The sequence below is a fragment of the Ascidia mentula genome, chromosome 5, assembly GCF_947561715.1.
Source record: "Ascidia mentula chromosome 5, kaAscMent1.1, whole genome shotgun sequence".
NCBI classification, from domain to species: domain Eukaryota; kingdom Metazoa; phylum Chordata; class Ascidiacea; order Phlebobranchia; family Ascidiidae; genus Ascidia; species Ascidia mentula.
In genome coordinates this window covers 8,836,380-8,856,910 of record NC_138570.1, presented here as the reverse complement: position 1 = coordinate 8,856,910, position 20,531 = coordinate 8,836,380, and the positions used below count along the sequence as shown (strand labels likewise).

Here is a 20,531-nt window from a genome sequence, read left to right as displayed (position 1 = left end):
CCAAAAAAGGTTGGGGCCACTGTTTCCAAAAACATTGGTTGCCTTTCAGCCATAGAGGCGTTTATTGTTGTTTGGTTAACTTTATGTACCGTAGTATTTAGTTCAGTTTACTCTTGACAACTGGAAGTGGATATTTATAAACCTTTGATAGAGGGTTGAATGTATCAGGTGCAAAACCAAAAGTACCAAGCCTTAAAAAAGAAGACTCTGGTGGTTACAAAGTGATAACAAATACGTTTATTTCGAACTCGATGACGAAAAACAGTGAAAGAACTGCAAGAAGTTAGATTTACACCAAAGCAACACGATGGGAAGATCAAAATATTTGCAGCTTCTAACTGAGAATTTGACAAATGACATTTGCAAGCAACAGAAATAATTTCCAAACTGCATTTCTAGAAAAATGGCTTCATTGAAAAATGCGTCCCAGCGTTAGGCGGAACGCGAAGGAATTGTTTATTATCAAGTGATTAGAAACAAGCATTCTGGTGGATAGTTAGTTTATGAGGTAGGTGATAGTTCACATGGCAAGTCGGTATGTGATATAAAGGTGCATGCTATAGGTAGTTGCGATACTTGGGAGATAATCAGATGTTTACTGGTATTACTGCACGATTTTAAAGCAAAGATTAACGACGCTCACTAGTGCTTATAGGCAAAGAACGGTTCCTGGTAATATTTAAAAGCTAAAGTTATTGATATCTAATCGCCAGTGAAGGGTCGCACTTACAGCCTGTCGCAAGAGATCTAAACAAAAGTTAAAAAGCAGTCACAGTGAAAATAAAGACATTGATGTTGATAGTTTATCGGCACGGGTTAAACACCCGATGAAAGCTGAAACAAAGAGGCGATAAAACCTAGAATGACTAGAGATAAAAAAAGAACACATTAAATACAATGTCACAAAAAGTGGGCCTGCGAACGGAGCTTGATTTGAAATCGGGAGAAAAATAAGCGCAAGCTGTTTTAAACATAAATAGCGCGAAAACGACGCGTGCAGTGCAATACGAATGCGCGTACAACGGGCGTACGGCCTTCTATGCTTGTGTACAACATAATACAACGAAGTCGGTTTCGCAATGCAAAAGTCTGCCAGGTATTCGGCGTATTCTCAGCCGCGTAGTGAAGAAAATAATTGATCAGATTTGCAAGTTTAAGCTAATCGTCGCTGTCATAACGGTCGGGAAACGAGAAGCCGCTTCGGGCCGACGGCGTTCGGCTCAGAGCCCTCATGCCGGGAAACCTTTGTCCCCCGGCCGCCGGAACCGCGGCGGTGTAGTAAGGGGGCAAACCGGATCCACCGGTTCCAAACATCGACGACCCCCCGCCACTACTGACCACCAATCCCACCCCCACGTTTGTGCCGCTTGTGTTACGTCGGTGATGACGTCGCTTCTTGCGCCCCGAGCCCGATTTTGGGTTGCTGGCCTTGTGACAGGCGGAATAAAGGAGGTAGATGATGGCGATGATGAATACTAGAAGTATGGCAAGACCAGCAATGGCGCCGTAAGCCCATATCTGCAAACATATACCTCAGTGTTGAGTGTAAGATGCGAGTAAACAACTTTGTCAACACATGAGAATTAGCATCTTGTTATACCAGATCTTGTGCTCGAAGCATTGAAAGGCGGTTGTGATTATGGCATCATAATATCACTGGGAAAGTTTTACCTTGAGGGAACCGTCTTGCTTCACAGGGTTAAGGTTATCCCATATATCTGCCTCACTCTCGTTTAAAGGTTTAATTTCAACCGGAGGAGAATATGAGGTAGTGGTCGGCTCTTCCTTTATCACATCTTCACTCCCTGTTTCGTCATGCACGCCGCGGGAGTTTATAACCTGAATAAACAACATGTAAAGTTGACAATTTAATGATATACCAATCCTTTCATTTGAAGAGAAGCAATATGGTAACAAAATTACTATTCATTTCGACGTCCATCTGCTATTTACGAAATCTTCAAAAAAAGTGAAAAACGTCCACAGCTATTTTGAAAACAATGGAAAAGCAAAAAGGCGGATTACAGCACGGTAATTATGCAGAAGACTCCTTATTTTCATCATTTAAGTATTTTGAAAGAACATTTTATAAATGCACAATTTAGCAAATCTTACTCGTACGGTGTAAATGATCTCACTACGCTGCAAAATCAAAGGTAAAATTACCTCAATCGTCCCCTCATCCTGTTGCTTATCCGGATCCACGCACGTAATTAACACCGATGACTGGATGACCGCGCGGTAAGATGTCGGACAACCACACTCCCCGGTGGGAAGACACAAACCGTTTTCAACTTCATCGCACGGTTGTTCACATTCTGGCGCTTCCATAATCTGAAAGAATAATTGCAATGAGGAGGAAATCCATTGAGAAAAAAGGTTTCTCCAATTTGTTCACACGGCGTCGAAGACCGACAAATTGACAAAGCGGTGTTTGTGTTTGTGGTGGAAGTTACCTCATCCGGTTTCTCGTCATCCGTACACCCGGTTGAGACTCGCAAACCATCCTGAGTTCGTTCGCACCAAACATCCCGTCGTCCGCCTAGGTATTGACCCACCTGCGAACACAAGCAACGTACACATTGACAGTTTTATCCACAATTCTAACGAAGTAAGCAATTGCGGTTTAGAAAGGGCACAATCTCTCCCAATTGCGATACACAGACACTATACTAACGTTCGCGAAGTGACTTTTCCACAAAACTCCACACAAAAATTCTGAACCATAACACAGGTTTTTCAAGCGTGGGACACGGGTTATAAATATGTTTGATCGCCAAATACATAAAAAGCGTAGCCGAGACAATAACGAGGTGGCGAAGCACGAATATTTTTCAAGGGATTTGGGCCACTAAAGGCTAGAGTTAGAGTAAGATTGGTCCATAAATAGGTGGTGAAAGTAACTTACTCTCCACTTGTATGTGAAGCAAACAGCTTCCTCTGTGGGACATTCTATCTCTTCGGTGTCGTTCAAATCACATTCGACCCCTTCCACCTGTTCAAATATGAGAACGAATTCACTTACAGCGTGCATACAAAGTTTAAAAAATTATATTCCAATGAAGCAAGGGACTTGGAATCAACGCAAGGTTTCGATTTTTCAAACATTTTACTTGCTGCTGCAAAGAAATAAATCACTATTTGCAATAAATAAAGGCTGATGTGATGACGGTGCCTAATCGAGTACCAGCTAATTGTTTTGGCCCTAATGAAATCCAGTTTCCAAACTTACGTTTCCAACAACAAAAAGAACTCGGGATCGAGTTTTCACGGTGGAAGAATTCGCGTTCACAAGGGAGTCACCCGCTTTGCAGTCGGCATGGCAACGACTCCACGACGACCACTCGGTGGCGCGACATTCGCCAGGACAAGGCACCTGACAAGGTGCGGTCAGTTGATCAGCTGGAAACCTATCGTACAACAGATCAAGGTTGCTCGATCGATCGTTTTGTAGCCTGCAGAAGTTATCATCAACATTCGTGCCATCTGCAAATAAAAATAGCTCACAGTTTCCCAGCGCGTCGTTTTAATGTTTAATATTTCCTTTGATAATAAAACTGTATTAGGCTTAATATCACCAAAAACACTTTTTGGGTGTGTCTTCATAAATTGTAATAGGGATGAGTGAGAATTTACTTGCCGCAAAAGTGTTCACTGGCTATACCCTATAAAGCAGTGCTTCCCAACCTTTTTCAGTTCGCGACCCACTTTTAATGCAAGTTTTATTGTGCGACCCACAATGAGATATGACCAAACAAATTAACAACAATTTAATGAGAAAAGAAACAATGTATACACATGCAATTTACTATTAATGCGAACATTTAGAAATGCTTCGTGACCCACCTGAAATACTGGTTGGGAAGCACTGCTATAAAGTATGTCGCATTATTTCTAAAACGTTTATATGTCGTAACCAAAGATATTGGGATCCTAAATGCCAGCGCGCTAATAGGGTCGCAAGTGTGTCACCAGATACGGCTTCTGTTTAATTAGCAGCAGTTTGGGAAGTGCCATCTCCCGTGGGCGAAGCGGAACCGATATCTCCTCGCTTGGGAGGGAGAGACAGCTTGACTTATAACCGGTAAGTCGCAAATCAATTACGTTCGGTTTCGGCGTCGCTTGGGATTTAACCCGTTGTAAAGACGGCATGGATTTAGGTTGCTGGAAAGTGAGACGGCATTCTTGCCATCGGGAGAAAGGATCGGTTTGTTCTGATCGTGTTTGTTAAAACTCTTTATTTTCTCGTTTTCCTTTTAACAGTAAAGTTGTAATATTGTGATAAGGTTTGCGGTTTCTCAAGACATACAAATAATTTTCAAAAAAATTGCACCACAAAGCCTTAGTTGTGTGAGTTGATTTTGTAGAGGGAAAACATAGAATCAACCGCTTATCACCTTGCTGTCGGCACGCAACCTCCCTCCTTCTTCTTCCCACACCGCAGTTTCCTTCCTCTATCTCACAATCTCCCCAAGCTTCCAGCTTCCACGCATAACATGGTTTGCTACAACATGGACGGGTCTGGATGAGATCCCTGGGACAGTGACGTCCCGATGGTGACGGATGGCGTAGAATCTGTCGGGTGGTGAGAGTTTTTGGATAAATCGATCGCCGAAAAAGGGATTGTGTGAACTAGATTTATGCTAACATGTGCGCAATTGCACTCAAAATAATATATAGTGAAGACAGACGCATTCGTGACCTTTAAAAGAAATACACGAGCCGTAAACGTTTTTGCAGTCATTCTGCGCTACAGCATATGTTGGGCACACAAAAAGGGTAAAATAGGGAAACGCGATTAAAATACATCCACAATAGCAAGACACTTACTTTTCGGGATCGAGTCCGCGTTCTTGGCAAGGTGCACACGTCAGAGCACGTGGTCCACGTCGACCAATCACCGACCAGGCAATCGATCGGACAGTTCACGTGACACGATGTCGACTGAGGGTCGGGAACGGTGACGTCATGCTTTGTGCATCTGAGGGGAAGGGAAAGGAAATGTAATATCGTTACTACCTATTACGCCAGCCATTAGTATCACGATGCATGGAGCATTAGTGTGTGTTTCATGAATATTGTATTGGCAGCGTAGTTTGTAGACAAAATAATTGCATTAACTGGCGCATTTGCGTTCACGTCATTGTGACCAAAATTTGAAATACTGAGTTAACGACGTCTTTCTGGCGACGAATTTATTGAAATAATTATGATGCAATGTTTTGATACTGCGTAATATTCAGTTGGACGTTAAAGTCGGTCCGAAACGCATTCAACTTACTTGGAAGGATGAACTGGATGCCCTGTGCTTTTCATACAATTTGCTTTCCTGTATTTTCTCCCTTCTCCACACTTGGCGTCGCCACCGAGCAGGCAACTCCCCCACTCCATCCATTTGATGCTGGAAGACAAATACAATGTTAATTTGTAGAAAGCTGAACAGCGCAGTTCGTGTAAAATGTACAAACCTGTACGTGAAGCAATTTTCGTTAAGTTGGCACGGCTCCGTTTGTTCAAGTTCCTGAGCTTCCGGACAAAGGGATTTTACAACAGAATCGGACACTTCAACAAAATACATCAAAATACATAAGTGAGAGTATGGCACAGTTTCGATAAATGATTGGGAACATTGTTTATCCTTAAAACAAAACCCGAATCACCAAATTCTTAATCGGCTACGTCAACAGTCTCGTGTTATGGACTTTTTTTTAGAAATAAACTAACCAACTATTTTGATCGCCATTCAGCGTGTTTCGGGACCAAAACCACACTCCAGTTAGCTCAACCATAACCGAAATTACGAAGTTTTAAACATTTTTTGCCAGAGGAAAACACCAGCAACACGCATGACGGGATAAGTTGAAATGCATCACAACACAAACTCACAAGCTGCCACGTTTGGTTGCCTCATAATTCTCCTCGTTCTAATCCTGCTCGCCCCCGAGCAACTCCCAGTCTGGCCGACTCGACCTTCGCCGGGTGACACGCACGGTTGCCACGACGACCATTGCGACACGACGCAGTTGTCAGGACAGGTGGCGTTGCACTTGCGGGAGCCAAGAGGCATCGAGGATATGTCGCAGAGCAAGAAGTCGTCCTCGCGTTTCCCGTAGTTCGCTCGGCCCTCCCGACGGGATGTGACGTAACACTTCACATTGCGCGTCTGGATTCCTGGTGAGTGGGAGAGGTCAATTGAGTTTATGTTATGAACAGACGGCGTTCTTAAAGTCGGTGGTGAATCACCGTGACATCGAATGAAGGTTTATCGACTTGCACAGAGAAAAAAAACATTCACTCAACACATGTTAGCTACAACCTGAAAATCGCGCGAATTTACCATACGTAACAAACACGGGTCCAACAGTTCTTTAAAATAAACCCTTGTCATTTTCTTTGTACTTATGCCATTTTTTTTGTATATTCCTTGGTTAATCGCGTTCAAGTTCTTTTTGTGCAAAAATAAAATTGAATTGAAACACCCCTGCTTTCCACACAATGAATAGTGATTTAAAAGTTACTTTAAGAGATTTCAAAACGACAGGCAGAGAAAACTTTGACGAAAGTATGATCGTTCGCGGAAACTCGGCTAAAATCGAAACAGGGAATAGTCAGCCCTCGGGAACACATCGCGCCGAGTTTAATGAAGGAACATGTTGTAAGGCGACGTTCGAATTTCTTTTAACACGTGTATGGTCTTACTTTAATTACGTGCACACTGACAGCACGCAAATAAGCGAATATCGACCCAACTTTCAGAACGGGAATTCGGAACACTTAAAATTGGTCCCGGCCAAACCGTGGTCGATAAGCTAGCCCAATGCTCAGAGGAGATATTGAACAAACAAACCTCCGCCGCAGGAGTTGATTGACGTCGCGTTGAAGACGTCACAGGACTCCCAGGACGTTGCCACCCAGAAATTTTCGTCACAATCGGTTCGACAGGGTCGCGATTGTCGAAGCTGTTTGAAATTTAGTGAATGAAGGTTACACAAAAAAGTTGTTTATATGAGCGGAGTATGGAACACGTTTTGGGTGATGAGAAGATGGTTGGATTTTAAAAAATAAGTGTTTTTTTCAAAGGAATTAAATCATGACTATGAAGGACGATGGGTGTTGGTTATAAAACTTTAGACAAACAAACTCAAAAACGCTAATAAAATTGATCATACAATCCACTTACTCCTCAAAATGTCCCACAGATATTTCAACACGACTAAACAACCCAGTAATGTTTTCTAACAAATAAATCCTCCCGAGGGAAATGGAAAAACAAACCTGATTATGGGCAGGACATGATCTCCCACCATTTCGAGGATTCTGAATCACCTCCTGGTAACGGAATCGAAGGTTTTCTCCACAAGGCGTGTAAGAATCGGGGGGTGGGGCAAGTGACGTTGTTGCGTCGACGGCAAGCTCACCACAAAGACCCCAGTGTGTCCATTTGCTCATTTCACAGTTAAGGGGACAAGGAACCTGTGAGAATTACGAAATAAAGTTGAATAAATCTACTGGGTGTGTGGTAAGAGTTGGGGTGGAAAATGTTGTTTGCATGGAGGACAACGAAATGTTGGAACATTTCCTGTAAGCTAGTCATGTAGGTGGCGGTCAGACAAGCGTCAGTAAATGCTGGTGAATAACATAAATATACCAGAGTGTTAGTAGCAGCGTTGTAGCTTTGCCATTTATCTGTCAAATGATTCTCTCCAGTATCTTTGCACCAAAGGACTACTACAAATTATCTAAAGCGTCGTTAAAACTCGAACCTCGCAATCCTCTTCCACGTACGGTCGGTAAGAGCACTGAGAAAAATTCAACATGGCTCCGGTGACGTCATCGTAGCAAGCCAGCGCTCTTCTTCGCATCCCGTGGCCGCACTGGCGAGTTTCGCGAAGAAGTGAATAGGCTGGTTTCGGGACAGCCCCCGTTGTCATGGGACTCGCAGGACAATCGTCTGCACTCCAATCGTACTACAAACATACGGGGTGAAGATATGCGATAATCTTACGTCATTGTTGATCGATTCTGGGAATCATTTCCCGTTCTGTTGCAACAGCTTGCAATAATAGTGAACCTTTTCCTTATAATCTCTTTCGGATTTTTTTATTCAGATTGATGATGCTTTTCAAAGTGAAATATATTTGTCTTTAATAACAAGCTTATTGATTTTCACCTGTGGAAATATACGATGCTGCGATTGTAAATCTTAAAGGATTTAAATGTTATGAAGTCCACCTGGACAACTATTATAAATTTACCCCATTTGTAGCAGATTTTGAACTTATGTCAGGTTGTTATGAGGTTCTTACTTTGCTGAATATCTACAATTGCAACTGTTGGGATCATATACAGTATAGACTGGTCGCAAAATCTGCTGCAAGGTGAGTTAATTTATGCACGCAGTCAATACGTTAGACGTTAAAACTCACAGGAAAACTTGATTGCGCACGAAACGAGACTTCAATGCAAAATAAAAGCCCATGGGAATGGAAACCAACGTTAAAAGGTTCTCCGCGAGTTTTATGTGGTCGCATTGAAGACTTAACATGAGTGAATCACCACAGCACTGATAACCGAGGAAATGAAAGGTTCCCTAATCGTTTGACGTATTCGTATTTTAAATGAATCATCACAATTACAGTCTATCTCTGTTTATCAGCGTCCAACATCAGTAACGAAATGTGACCTCAAACCATTCAAACTAGACCAGAGTCCAGAGGTTATAACAATTCCTGCCAGTAAACCTAATTCGTTTGTTTAACGTTGTTCTTATGTATATTTCGCCTGTATTTACAGCCATCATCGGTATTACTTATTCAAATAGACCAGAGGATTTTACACAAAATACGCGCAGATCACCAAAAACACTGAATCTTACGTCATCATCGTCGACAATGCATGACGACCACGGTCCCGCGGGTCGCGAGACGGGACGTCCTCCGTTCCGTTCGCTTCCCAGCTGCGCGGCGTCGGTCTGTGGTGGTCGAGTGAAATCGGAGCTCAGGCTCGGGGTGAGAGTGGCCTTACATCCGATCTTTTTCATCCATTTCCGTAGTTTGGAGCTCCTGGGACAATTGGCGAGGCAAGGTCGGGTGGCGTGTGGTATGGGTGCCGCGTGCTGAGTCATAGACGCGAGAGTTAATGCGTTTTAATTGCATCAGGGTAATTGCGTTTCGGGTTTAATGGACTGCGAGATCGTTGCGTGCTAAGATATTGACCCGCGCACATTTAGTTTCAATGCAATATTTTTCTTCAAATTCGAATGAGACACGAGCTTAGTGGTTTGTTGAAACTTAAAAACGTCGCAAGCCACGCGTTTCCCACGCGAAAAATCATTATATCCAATTTATAACCAAAACGGTTGGATTTCACTGTTTATTAAATTTCACCACATAATACAGTTAAATCACCACTACCGCTGAGCTCTAAAACAAAAACAATCCAATATACCTGCAAACATTTCACCACGGCAGCTTGGGCGTATCCCGCCATAGTCAACCGACGGCATTTTACCGACCTCGTGTTAACGCCCAAACAGCCGCCTTGTCCCTTGAACAACATCGCCATTTCTTTCGCCACCACACAGGGACTCCACTTGCTAGTCTGCCACCTGGTAGGAAGAATGAGTGAATGCAGCAGGTCAATAGCAGCAATCTCACTGCGCTGGGCGGGAGAGCGTAAAATATCGGGTGACGGTGGGCGGGGACGAACGTGATCGCCGGGCGGATAAACTCGAGTGGCAATTATCTGCAGTTTGATTTGAACACGACAAAACGCGGCGAGGCGAATCATCCCTATTTAGGGAAAGGAGAGGAAGTTGGTGAGTTCTGTAAATGGCCCAAATAGGTGAGGTTTTTAAGCAATCTGTGGCTGCTGGGAATGCGACAATAGGTCGTGAAAATGATAGCTGAAGTTGAGAACGAATGGCGCACCTTTATCACGTCATTTGATACACAAATTCACACGAATCGCTATTTGTTTTTAACAATACACGACCTACATCACTTATCCACATGTTACTAATTGCTAAAAACACTTCTATATATTTAAAAATGACTATTACGCGAGTTGCCTGCAGACCGAGAAAAACAAGTTGTTTTTTTAAATTGAGTTGGAACGTGACGTCGGTAGCTTTCCGGGAACGAATCGATCAAAAGTCACCGAAAATCCAACACATTTTCAATAACCCCGCGAGCGGGACGACGTTTAATTTTAAAAGCGACTGGGACTGCGCGAAATTGAAATACAACTTTGACGTGCGTGCTCTTTCACCGGCGATGGAATTTGTGCCAGTCCGATCGATGCGCGCTACAAACTAAACTGTAAGACGCTAGGGGGGCCTGGGTATGCATTATTGAAGAGGTCGGCCATGTATTCGTTGTATGTTACTCACTGGAAGAGCGAGCACTGCTCTGAGTCGTCACATCTCCGCAGTTGTTCCAGCTCGAGACGACAAGGCTCCCCACTCCCCACTCTGTGCTGAACGACGTAGCGCCGACGACGTTGGTACACGCTTATCAGACCTGTGTGTGTATAAAGGATGTTGATGGGGTTGTTTTACATGTTATGCGACAGTGCAAGGTTGTCCCACGCGAGCGAAACGACAGGATTAGGAAGCCTAGGCATGACATTATCTTTATCAAGAATATTTTAAACCATTTTGTTGATTTGGTGTTTCGCTCAACAGTGTAGTACAAGCGATGCAATCTTTGTCTTCTTGTATAATAATAGTTACATTTTAATACACAAAAATAGGCCTTTGTTTCCATCCATGGGCATGCAGCCTGATCAAATGTTTGCAAAATGGACTCACTTAATAGTTCTATAAGGGTGTTAGCATTTCAAAAATTCAGTTGAAATTCATTCCTTAAGTTTTTCACACAAACGCATGCGGAACCTTTTCAATATTTGTTGCGACGCATGCAATGCGAAAGCTGTAACATGACAGGTTCTTACTTGGAGATGTCGGAGTTTGAAATGCAGAATTTAAGTTGGAGATAAGTTTGTCACATTCCAAACTGCAGCTGCTCCATTCCGACCATTGAGATAAGATACAATCCTGTCTGCACCCCACAGCACATGACCGCACTGTCGTCGGCTTGTCCCACGCAATGCACATCTGCAAAAATTAATGCATTTTTTTGTTCTGAAATCGAGCATTTTGTGTAAACGCAACAAACAAAAAAAACTAAAACCTAAATGTTTAGCGACCTCCTGTACATGACAACAACATTATTTTTTGTGCGGTAAACTATAACACATGGTGGTAGTTTACGATTTTATAAACATTCAAACGCCAACGCACAATGAACTGAACAGTTGTATGGGATTTTTTTTATGCTAAAATAATTCAATATATTTTGTCTCCGTGGAGGCGTTTTTGACATGTCAACACTTGTAGCAAAACACCATCTCCAATCCGACGAATTTGTCACCACAAAACAAGGTGGTTTGGGCTAACGACACCTGCCCTGCCACTAACCACCGCCTATATCCTTGTCGCCGCTTGAAACGTCCAATTATGGCTAATTTCGTAGATCAGAAGGCACAGAAGGGAACGCCGACGGGCAGATGGTCAAGCCGAGGAACGGAAAGGGCAAATCGACTGGGAATGCGCACTAATTTGAACATTTGGCGCTATTGCTGAATGTTCTCAGCAACATAGCAACGTAAGCAGCAGCGTAGCCAGGCCAAACTTTGGGTGGCAGCAAAATATTCCAAAGGTTTAAGCAATTAAAACTTTATGGTTTGAAACACCACTCAACCACGAGCCTTGTATATATTTTTTTTAAATATTTTAATAAAAATCATGCCACAAATTGAACCTAAGAAAAACCTAATTTTACTACAGTTTGTTTGAGAAGGACCATGGTCCGAGTGAAAGCAATTAGTTGTATGGAAGCTTACACATGCCGCTAAAACTTGTTGCATTGAAAAGTATCAAACTTGAATCAAGGTCCTGTGGAAATGACTACATTTACTGTGCACCACACAAACCTTTCAAAAAAATACCAAGGTGATTTTGATCAAGTGCGACCCCTTCAACCGTAAAGCCGATCCAACGCTCAGCGAAGGAAGCGAGTTTCCTTTCAAAAGTTTGCCGCCGTTTGTGGCGACACGCTTCGACACAAAAACGCCGTTTCCATCCCAAAATACCGGCGACGATTTTAAACTGCACTTCCGCTTCACTCGTGAGAGACTCGCAACCCAATAGTTGATGTTGAAAGTGTACACAGCACGCTCGAAAGACACCATTGTGAGGATTTACCGAAAGACAAAGCACTTTCATCTTTACCAAAGTCAGAATGCACACTTGCCCGCTGCACAGTTTGTAACTAACAAACGGTAAAAATATCACGCACTGAAACTGCGCGGTGTCAGAAAAGCCTAAATAGACCCCGCACGCGTCTTAATATTATTTACACAACCGGCCTTCCCATTTCCGTACATGGTGTGCGCGCACTCAAGCGTAACTTCCCGTAATTCGAATTTCCTGTAAGTTTGTGAGAGCTCAGAACTGACCAAGCTTTTACAAGCGCATCGGTGCACTAAAAGCGTAAAGTCGCAAACTGACTGTAGGCCTCGATTCCAAAGTCGACCGCGACTCCGACCGCGATTGTTCGCGAGGACGGTGTTGGTTTATGCCAAAGCCACCACTCGAAAATAGCAAATGCCACGGTTTGTTGATGCAGATCTGCGACAAGCTCAGAAGCGTACCAGCACCCGAACTTACAGATCTACGCATGTTCGGACGTTTGCTGTAAAATATTCTCCTCTGCTTCATTGGTGTATCAACAAGCCGTGAAATAAGGGCACGCTTTTTAAATTAAGTTAAACGATGGAACGACCTCACACAGAACCCCTTAACACGGCGCGAAATTAAGCACATTCACTTCATATTACACACATGAAGGAACATCAGGTTATTAATAATATAGGATTAAGGGTGAGTTTATTACTGTCTCAAGAGACTCTTGTTAATCAAAAACGCTGTTCGCATAATACCGCCGCTGTGTTTAAGGATCGCTACTAATTCACATGATCGTAATTGAAGTTATTTTCAGAATATGGTAGAATCAAAACAAACACGGAAAACGTAATGTTGGCTTTAACGCACAAATTTAGCTGCAGTAAAGTGTTGTAAAATTTGAACGATGTCTTTAATGGATCGAAGAGTAATCTTTGCTTTGATTATTATTTCGGAGTATTTTGAAAGAGCAAGTGTTTCACACAATTTTAACCAACTTCCAGGGAAAATGAACGCTCAATTATGCTGTGAGGACAATTTCATAGTTTTTGATGCTATATTTTTGTGCAGTGTTCACTTGTATGCAAATATTTGCAAAGTCCATTTGATACAAAATAGACGGTAAGAAAATGTCATCAAAACTAAAATAGAATGAAATTTACTTAAATAATTGATACCTTTCGTCGAACAGATCCGCTATCCTTTTTGGTGCAGCGAACTTCTCGCGTTTGATAACCGATTTTACATGTGCCTGGTGTTTGACTTTGGGGGTAGACGAAGACACCTTTGCTCTCCGAAGCAGCCACGGAAGCTACACCACCTTCACCCGGCAAGTTCAAATTCATTCCAACAACCTGTAATGATAATTCCTTAGTTCTTTAGTTCTGTATATTTTTAGCCTAGTTCCTATTGAAAATTATTGCGACCTTTTTGCCAAATGTTGTTAACTTAACGCTGGGTATTAACAATATTAATTACCCATTGATAAAGAAATCCTAATTCATTTGACATAAGGCCACACGTGAGTTTTAACCGTTTTGTTTCCTGACCTGATTCAATTGCAAACCAAAACGTCGGTGTAAAGTCAAAAAATAATGTCAAAATGTTTCATTGGTGTCAAGTGGACCCAAATCCGAGATTTGGAACACAGCAAATCGGCATATGATAAACCCAAAGCAATGTCCGAACTGTACAAGTCAAAAGTTATCTCCACTGGAAGAAGATTATATCAAATCCCATGCGACGGACGAACATTACAGCCAGTGTTCAACGTCGGGTCACAATCGATGGCGATCGAGCGGCGACAATAAGTCTGCACCCTCCGAAAGCATGAAACCGTAGTAATATCGACCGAGCACTGAAGCGTAACTAACCGACGAGTCAAGCAGTTTATGAGATGGTTAGAAACAAGTTTAATTTTTCCATATTTTGTCTGGTGCAGACAAAACTACTGCGCTAAACATAATTATAAAGAAAGAAGTTTTCAGCGACTTAATGGGGTCTGTTGCTTTTGGTACCAATCTAAGGGAAATACGAGTATTGTCAATTTGCCATCATTGTTACCAATTGTTATATTGTTACCTAACGGTGCAAACGAGAATAGGTTTCATACGTTGGCGAAATTTATTCGAGAAGACCTCGAACAGAGAAATGAAAACAAAATGAGGGCACTTCCAGCTATAAGACCACACATAGCGATGCGGAAAAAATACCCGAGTTTTTCGAAATTGGGTGTGGACAATAACAACGCGGACGAGGGAATGAGATTATCCTCTGCCGGTTACGGAAATAAAAACAAACGGTGCTGTACGGTGTGTGTACTTTTACCGACCGAACGATCGTATTGCGGCAGTTGCCTTTGTCGTGGCTTTTCACCAATTCGGCGGGCGCAAATTATGCGTAACTTCACGCAGCACGCGACCCGCAAATAACAAGATAGAAATATACGTTGCTATTTTCGGCCTATTGGGAATATGATTGTCAACGCACGCAGAGGAAAATATCTGGGCCTCGGTATAATATTTGCCTCGCTATTTAATAACACGCAGGTGCGGGATATCAACTTGCCAACATTTGACGCACATTTGCGGGTAATGGGGTTCAACCGTATTCGCATATGAACCACAAACCAACAAAAACTACACAGTTCCTATTTCCGCGTCACAAATAGTATTTTGCGGGGACAAATGAGCTCTATGCCGTCACAGCCGGCGACCTGCGGTTAAGTTCATTTCGCTGGGAAAATGGAAATGAGTTGGTATTTTAACTTAAACCACGTTCATCTGCATGCTTCAGGCAAGCTTTGTGCAAAATTTTTAAAAATCCTATGGACCGGAGAGGTTTTAAAAGTTCGCCTATACAAGAGAGCTAAATGATTCATAAACTTACGGGTGTGGAGGCGTCCATTATCTGACAAGGGCTCCAGGACGGGCGAGGCCAGAAATATACTGAACACTTTTGTTGGTTGCATTGTCGCGATTGTTGGAGGGCGTCTGTGTGAGGGCACGGCGTTCCAGTCGGTCCGGGGAAAGCCAGGATCCCCCGTTTTCTGTTGGAAAGTAAATATTTATACAGCCAAGCGGGTCAAGTTGATTTAAGTGGTTTCCGACAATTTGGTGACCTAATATCTGGGACCGAACGAAGCACTGTATACTGCTTGCATCGTTCCAAGTCGTTTAAACAAAGAACTTGCGTAATAACGAATTTCTATATCGTAGGCCATGACGCTACAAGTCAACTGTGCATCACATAAATATCTTATTTGTAACTAAAAATAATTAAAACGTAGCATTTAAAATAATCAAAAGGTATCATCGATGGGTATAGTTTCTACTACGAGCACACACCTGATCTGCATTTGAGAACCCTTTTTGCCGCGTTTACAAGTGTGTGTACACGGAGTCCATTCGCCCCACTCCGATAACACGCAGTCTCCAGGACAAGGTACGTGGCACGTGAGAAGCCTCGGAACGACGTGAGCCGAAGGAGCCCGATGACATTTCGAGTCGGGAACCTTGTTTCTCCACAGATCGCGGCACACGAGTGACTGCATGATAATTCCCGACCCACACTCGCCCGAATCCGGTCGGCATGGTGACAGTGACGTCACATGCCAGTGGTAGCATCTGAAACCAAGCGAATATTTTTGTTTCTTTTGATTTGAGAACTGTAAACGTTTAGTAATGCCGCCTTCGCTGTAGACTTACCTTGCATTGTCGCAAGGCGTAACTTCCAGCGTGTGCGGACAATCTTCGAGCGGACCTACGTTCTCGTAAACCTTCCTATGACGGCGCTGGAACCCTTTTATGTTGCGAGATCTTCTCGGCTGGATGTTCGGTTCAGTATAGTTGAGGTCACCCGGGCAAGCAGGAAGCACGCATGCCGACCAATCCGACCACTCGCCCATAACACAACCTCGAGAGCACGGAATGTTGCATTGTCGCCACGAGGTCATCTTTTCTTTCTACAGTTGAATTACGTGTGATTTAAGATGCTCAATTGTATTGCTTTGAATACTGTATAAATTTTTCAGTAAGGCCGACAAGGTTTACACACAACAAGCGCAAAGTTGATGTAAATACTACAAATCTCGACAAAAAGGTTTTTATCGTTGGGTAGAAGCCTATGTCTTACTTTCATAAACGTTTTCTGCGAAAGTTTATTTTTGATGCTTATGTCCTATAAGACTCGCGCCACTCACAACACTGTTATAAATTATTAAACGCGTGCATAGATGAGAGTTCAGTGTATGAACGTACTTACCTCCAGCAAAAACAGTCGTTACAAAACTCACAATGGACATAATAAAATCAATAGCTTTTCTATTATAGACTTTTATATCCAAAATTTGAAATGACAGGAAAAGTGTGCTGACCGTAGGGTTTGCGATTAAGGTTTAGTATTTGGCGCACGACCACCAGGAAGCGTTGCATGTGGTTTAGGAGTTTATTAAAAGGGCTCCCATGAGATCAACTGTCTGCTATTCCCACGGGATAAGAGTAATCCAGGGTAATTCACATTCTTGGAACAGGCATGACAGACTGGGAATGATTTAAGTGGCACGAACTGCAGCTAGGTCATACAAAGTTGAAGCATAATTGTAGGTTGTAGGTGGAGTAATAAAAAATATCCAATGCACAATTGAATATTCAATATGACACATTGAATGTTTTTACAAAATACAGATTAGCTTGGAAAACCGCAAATGCATATTTTAATGCATTTCAGATAAATACCTAACATAAAAAAATTTAAAATGAATGTCAACATGTGTCAGACAAACCTGCTCACAAAACGACTCATCAACTGGTTGCATTTGTGCCCATGCATTTGCCCCATCTTCCCCACCCATACGCATAGCAGCATTGGCCTGAAATTTGTTACAACTCACAATATCACTGCCATTTTTCAAGTGCTTAAGACATCATACCTGTCTTCTCACAAATCGACTTAGTTGGATGCAATACACATCCCTCCATTGCTGGCCACCACCACATGTGGCATTATGCACAAGCTCACAACCACTCCAGCCTCCAGAAGCCCAGCGATAACTAAAATATATGTGATAAAATCTTGTTATATATACATATTCATTGTCACTGTAAAGGTCTGTTTCAAACCTATGGCAGGAAACAGCACTTTGTGGTGGAACAAGACACTTTCTTTCCTCAATCAACTTTGGGCAAGCGGAAGAATTTGAACCAAAAGGGAGACGCTGAATATTTCTTGTACGAATTTGGGTGCCATTTCTTCCACACACAGCACTACAATTACTCCATGCTGACCATAGATCCACAGTGCAAGCTTGCAACATAGCACAGGTTTCTTTTCTTGTAAACCTATTTTTAGCAAAATTAACCAATTGTTTTTGTTGACATTTGATTGGTTTGATTTCACTTTAGATACTACAACATACGTATTTCCAACTGCCTGCCCATTTGAAGTCAAGCACTGGATAGTTTGGCTTCTCAAACCAATTAAATGTTCATTGATGGTTGCTCTTTCCCGTTTACCCCATTTCTTATTCCCTCGTTTTGAATATGGTTTCCACTTTGAAAAAAAAACTTTTTGTTGACGGTTTGCAAACCAGTTTGAATCCAATGGTAACTTACAGATGCTTGTGTTCTTTTGCACACTGTCCATTCAAACATTCTAAAATTGTGGGTGGAAGTAGGCCCAATAGTTGACTGACATTGTGGCAAACCAAGGCAAGGTTTAGATTCCAACAAACCAGGGCATTCCTTTCCCCCGAACTTAGATCTTTTAATTATTCGCCTTGTCTAAAAAATACATGTGTTTCAATCATATATCTAAAGGAAATTGTAAAGTCAATACAGGAACCAATACAACCCAATGACATCCATTTGGGACACTAACAACACGGCAACGACGTATTTACACACATTTGACTTCACATACCCTTGTTTGTGTTCCGTTTCCACAAGACCTACTGCATTGGGACCAGGAAGTAAACACTGATGTGACACAGTTTTGCGGACAAGATACTTTACAGAGCTGGTCAGTTACTGGAACAGGGTTGAACCTAAGTAAACCAAGATGGATTTATGTTAATTGCGACTGACGCTTAAGATTGCACATAAAATTATTGCATGATAAACACCTTAGGCAAATATAATCTTCCACGGTTGTTGTGCTGTCAGAGCTGTTCACACATTTTACTGTTCGTGTTTGAAAACCTGGAATATTGCAGTCAACTTTTTCTGGAGAGCCTAACTCAGAACTCATACAAGTTCCCCAGGGGCCAGTTTTCCATTCAAACATACTGTGGTGAATGGGGCAAACCTGAAAAAACAACAATACACATATCTTCAAAATTGTTCTATGAGCTGGCAAGTTGATTAAATCTTACTTTAAAGCATTCCTTTGTATCTGTAGGTTTATCAATCCTGTTACAGTTGTTTTGTGTGGTTTTGTAATGCTGTGTTGAGTGTTCACAGAAGACAGATCTCAATTGAACTCCCCCAGCCCCACAGGTGCTTCCGTTGCAATCACCCCAAGAACCTGCAAACAAAATGAAATAAGTTGTCTGGTCCACTACAAATTTACCAAAATCCATTAAAAAATATTGCAAAGTTATAACCCACACTGACTTCTGAAACACACTCTACCAGTTAAAGATAAAAAGCATGGAAGGAAAAAGTGAATACCTGTCTTCCAAACCCCAATCGTCGATTGAGCCTTAGCCAAACCCCAAGCAAGTTGACTTGCAAAAATTATTACCACCAATGTATGTAAACTTCTGAATTGATTTCCAACATGTAAACAAACTCCATTTTGCCGTGACTTGTTAAGATTCGTCCTTTGACATTTTGTCATTGCATGCAAACATCCGCAGGTGTTCTTCCTGCTTAACACCATTGCCAAACATTGGCTAAAGCAAATATTTACAAGCAGTTTCCGGCAAAATTAGCACTGGATACAAAAAAAAACAGTTGATTGAAAAAAATAATGACTTCGCGAAAACACCTGAAAGCATTGCCGGTAAACGCTTGGGAAAACGATTTAACTAGTTCTTTTCAAAACCAAACAAAAGAACACAACACGTGCAAACACCTCGCACCTCCAAGCAACAGCACTGCCGTTACTACGAACTATAGTATAGTGAGTCCGGTGTCCGGGACGTTCAAAAAAGTGAAAAAATGAGTTAACGGCTTTTTTCTTTGCGCTAATACAGAGGTCGCTTCTAGCTTGTTAGCTCCACCGCGTCATCAGTAGTATTATCGCCAACGTGAACCTTACTTCTAAATTGAATCATTCAGTTTTTAGGAATCGATTGCAACGTACATGAACACCATCAGCAGCATAATCTTTGTCGAATGGTCGAGAGTTGACAGTCAATAGGCAGGACAAAATAAGGTGTAACAACAGGATCGCAACTGATAAAAATGTTATTGATTGCTCACTTTTTGGGTTCTCTCAAACGATACAGGAAAAAATATGATATACGTGGCAATTGTGACAAGAACTGCGAATAAAGTATAAATTGTAAGAAACCAAAAACTGCGAAAGGAGTAGTGTTGTGTAGTCTCAATGATATTAATGGCTCTTTTTGCACATGTAGTAGTGTCGCAATAACCTATTTTTAAGTCAAGCCCTCGGGCGTTAGAAGCACAATGATATGTTTACAACATTACAGAGCAAATGAAGGTTTGCACTTGTGCCAACTTTTACGGGCATTTTAATAAAAAAAGTTTTAAATTAGTGGAATATAACATAGAATGTGTGTCTCAACGTCTTATTTTGTAATTTGGTGCTACTTTTTGCTCCAAGGAATACAAGTCGGTAAGAGGAATTTACTGTTGTTATCCTCTACAAAGGCCTATAGATTAATTTTTGTGTTTTATTCGATGTGTTTTTCTTTACAACAGCCGTCATCCTGCCCACATTGAATCTGTACTTGCTAAGTTCTGGAGCGGAACAAGATTTTATTGGCATGGTTATGGCGTCCGGAACGTTTTCAACACTTGTGGCAGCTCCTATCTTCGGAAGAATTTCAGACAAACTGCAATCAATCAAACCAGTTCTTATCGTTGGCACTATGTTTCAGTTTTTAGGCAAGTTACCTTATAACTCATGTTTTCGTTTTTATTACAGACAACCAAGATCGCGTATAATTTTTCTTGTAAGACAAGTAGGCCTCGTATATTGTCCGATACTAAAAAGCTGTGTAAAACAAGTTTCTGCGTGCCGGGCAAATCTTTTTGTTTCTGTTTGATGACATAGCCTGGGCAAGCTATCATAGTCTCATAAATTATTTATGAAACTT

At 42.0% G+C, this 20,531-nt stretch overlaps 1 protein-coding gene across 1 annotated transcript; it reads right to left on the bottom strand.

The window, feature by feature from the left end:
* Window positions 1-220: 220 nt before the first annotated feature.
* LOC145901766 (thrombospondin type-1 domain-containing protein 7A-like) lies at window positions 221-19,173 on the bottom strand. Its single transcript, XM_082989539.1, has 31 exons — window positions 18,913-19,173; window positions 18,615-18,766; window positions 18,366-18,547; window positions 18,164-18,287; window positions 17,857-18,024; window positions 17,661-17,794; window positions 17,365-17,583; window positions 17,175-17,295; window positions 17,028-17,114; window positions 15,952-16,208; window positions 15,592-15,870; window positions 15,134-15,293; window positions 13,423-13,599; window positions 10,954-11,116; window positions 10,391-10,520; window positions 9,448-9,607; window positions 8,876-9,115; window positions 7,764-7,967; window positions 7,276-7,473; window positions 6,848-6,959; window positions 5,887-6,171; window positions 5,469-5,562; window positions 5,282-5,401; window positions 4,831-4,981; window positions 4,398-4,575; window positions 3,233-3,486; window positions 2,909-2,995; window positions 2,457-2,558; window positions 2,167-2,334; window positions 1,672-1,839; window positions 221-1,518 (listed from the first exon to the last, which is right to left on the bottom strand). The coding sequence occupies exons 1-31, from the start codon at window positions 19,121-19,123 to the stop codon at window positions 1,159-1,161; spliced, it is 5,445 nt and encodes a 1,814-aa protein (XP_082845665.1). The 5' UTR covers window positions 19,124-19,173; the 3' UTR covers window positions 221-1,158.
* Window positions 19,174-20,531: the final 1,358 nt, after the last annotated feature.